The following is a 3633-nucleotide window of genomic DNA, read 5'->3' as shown; positions in this document are numbered from 1 at the left end:
TTAGTTGAATTGTTATGCATTCAACTAATTTTGAAACTAAATCCATTTTAAATAACATAAAACATGATAACATATTAAATTAATCAAATCATTAGTAATAAAATATGATAAAGCACATTAAAGAACAATTTAAAAATACATAATAACTATTCAAATTCTAAATATGTTATTTAAATTCAAAATAATAAAAATGTAATCCCTTGACAAGTCTTGCGCATTGTACAGTTTTTGTCAAATTCACCGACAGGAATTGAATTTTCCATTCTTTGATGAATTAGAAAATTAAATACTATAGTAAGTTGTGTCTCCATCTGTAATAATGACATATCTACTTCTTCCTCCTATAAAACCCAAACTCCCCATGCACCCTTTTCATATTTACGAGAACAGAATATGAAGATCGAATTTATCTTTGCCATATTGCTTATTGCCACCAATTTCATATATGGTAAATATTTTTTCTATTATATTTATGTATCTATATATCGTATAATATATATGGAAAATTCCGTTAGATACCAATGATTGATTAGGAACCCGGAACCACTCATAGCACGACAAGTTGCATATTCATTATGAATGTGTTACAACATTCATGATAAATAACACGTCCTTATCCCTTATGGATGTGTCACGTGTCATGCTATGAGCGTTCCCAGTTTCCTAACAGAACCTACCCATATATATATATATATATATATATATATATATATATATACTTGGGATCATGTGAGACCAACCTGTTTTCATGAGACCCGTGATACCACTTGTTTACATTTGAAACTTCACAGTAAAATGTTGTGAAGGTAACATTCACAGTGTTTTTGTTGTGCAGGTTCGGATTTTTTTTTACCTTCACAATGTTTTCGCTGTGAAGTTTCAAGTATAAAAAGGTGGTCTCACAGGTCTCACGAAAACGGACTGGTCTCACGTGAACCTAACCCTATATATATATATATATATATATAATTTGTGAGAATAAGAGTTAAATTGAGAATCGTAAGAAAGAATCTGGACCCTTTGATCACCTTTAATCTCAAACTCATTCCTGAATCACACTTGATACGGGGATTGATCCAGTACATCTCATCTTAATGTACAGATAAAGGTGGAGATCCCTTCTTACAATTCTCATATTAAGTCTCATCCTCACTGGAATCCAACCATACACACATACACATATATGTATATACATATATATACACACACATACATATATATATATATATATATATGTATATGAAGAGAAAGAGAGAGGCGGTTCAAATAAGAAGGTCAAACAATGTTAGAAAAGTAACAAGAAAAGGTTAAAGAAATGTTTATATGAGTCTCCATTGAAAAATATATATAAATATATATATATATATATATATATTTGAAGATAAATATGTAAACTGCCTTTACAGATTATCTTTTTGGGTTTACATAAAAATTATCGGATGATGTTTTTCTATGATTAACATATGAACCTTTAACCTTCTTTTTTAAACCACTACCGTGGTGATGTGTTGGAAAATTGCTAAGGGGGGTGTGGAATATCTCATCTTTCTCATATTCAAGTCCAGGCATTAGCATTGTGTGGCCAGGCTTAGTCTCAGGCGGCCACAATTTGCCCGTATGTAATATAGGAAATTGTCTAGGTGAACCTTTCTAAAAAAAACCTTTACCTTTTTCCGATATTTAGTTTTCTTATTTAGATCTCCCAGTATATGTATGTGTATATAGCGATAGGATGAAATTGGAAGAACCTAAAAAAGAAAAGCAGAAGAACCACCAAAAAAGGGGTGAGATCGGCTCTTTTTTTCCTGGGTTCCCTCCAGATAGTTTTGGTATATAAATATATATATATATATATATATATATAAGTGATTTTCATGATTTCTAATTTTAGACGGTTTCTATTTGATTTGTCTCTCTCTCTCTCTCTATATGTATATATATATATATATAGGTTCAAACGAGAAGATATTTATTTTAGTAAAATACGAGAATGCTCTTTGACGATAAAAAATAAAATCCGGTGGTGTGTGGGCAACTTGCCCCACGAACTAGGGTCACGCCGAAGGTTGCCCACATCTTATTGATCATTATCACTTGTGATTCACTATGGTAAAATGTGTTTTTATGTTTTTTATAAAATGAAGATGTTTACGTTTGAATACTTCCCCGTATATATAGATAATTCTATGGGTTATGGTATTTGGTGTCTTCAACTAAAGAAGCCATATATGTTGCATATTATGATCCTCATCGCATCAATGAATTGTTAGGTATTCATTCAACTCGCTTCACCATAAAAAACAACTGTCCTTATGGCATCGCACCAGCAACTTTAACCGGCACAGGAGACTCAGTGTCAACCGGATTCGAACTGGCACCCCAAGTCTCAAACACCATTACCATGCCGGTCCCATGGTCTGGACGAGTCTGGGCCCGCTTCGGTTGCTCAAACAATGGTGGAAAGTTCCATTGTAACAGCGGAGACTGCGGTTCTGGTCAAGTAGGATGCAATGGCGCTGGTGCAGCCCCACCTGCAACCCTAGTTGAGTTTACTTTATCACCTGCAGGTCAAAATGACTTTTACGATGTTAGCCTTGTTGATGGGTTCAATTTACCAGTTTTGGTTGTTCCACAAGGCGGTGCTCGTTGTCCAACGACTGATTGTCCGGTTGACATTAACGCTCAATGCCCACAGGAGCTTGCTGTGAAGGATGCATCCGGTGGAACAATTGGATGTAAAAGTGCATGTCTACAGTTTAACAAACCGGAATATTGTTGCACCGGCAATTACAATAGACCGGAAACATGCCCGCCGACGAACTATTCACGGTTTTTCAAGAATCTTTGCCCCAAGGCTTATAGTTATGCTTATGATGACACATCAAGCACTTTTACTTGTGGCAATGGAGCTGATTATCTCATTACTTTCTGCCCATGATGTTTCTTTCACATATGAATAATAAATGCTTATTTGCATATGTTTTCTTGTTATTTATATTGTTAACCCAACTTATTATTTAATCATATAATACTTTTGATATATCATGTTGCAACGATCAATGTATTGTTTTCAATATGTAGTTATTTTGTTGAAAGACTTTTTATTCTTGTCCAAAATTACGTTATGTTTATTAAATTTGCCGATAAACTAGTTGTTGAGTGAAAAACTAGTCGTTGACGATAAGCAACCAAATAAACTAATCATGTTTAGTAAAAAATAGTTGATAAACCAGATAACAATGTAAACTGACTTAAATTAGATTTTGAAAAAAATACTCGGGTCCAATAGAGGTAGGTTAAATACACACTTGTTATAGTTAAATGCACCCCTACATGTTAATATCTTTCTCGTACACATTAACATCAAGAGTTATTTTTTTTTTAATTCTCAATGTATGATTTGACTTAAATTTGGTTTATATAAGGGTGCATATAACAACACTGTTCCAATATATAAACAACAAGGTTCAAAATCGCTTGAGGCGTGACGTGGCAGCGAGATCAAGTCTCAAGCCTTATAAGCCATGGCGAGGAAATGGTGTTTTTCAAGGCATGATATAAGACGACAAATTTGTTTGTCATAGTTAGAATTATATATCTACGTATATGTTTTCTATATATTATCTAATTAGA

General features: G+C 33.4%; 1 protein-coding gene across 1 annotated transcript; it reads left to right on the top strand.

Moving 5' to 3' along the window:
- Positions 1-387: 387 nt before the first annotated feature.
- On the top strand, positions 388-3037 carry LOC112516613 (thaumatin-like protein 1). Its single transcript, XM_025123760.1, has 2 exons — positions 388-448; positions 2271-3037. Exons 1-2 carry the CDS (start codon positions 394-396, stop codon positions 2936-2938), a joined length of 723 nt encoding a protein of 240 aa, XP_024979528.1. The 5' UTR covers positions 388-393; the 3' UTR covers positions 2939-3037.
- The last annotated feature ends 596 nt before the right edge of the window (positions 3038-3633 follow it).

This window comes from Cynara cardunculus, assembly GCF_001531365.2.
Source record: "Cynara cardunculus var. scolymus isolate 2C chromosome LG 1, CcrdV1, whole genome shotgun sequence".
In the NCBI taxonomy this organism is placed as follows: Eukaryota; Viridiplantae; Streptophyta; class Magnoliopsida; order Asterales; family Asteraceae; genus Cynara; species Cynara cardunculus.
This window is presented reverse-complemented; position numbering and strand designations above follow the sequence as displayed.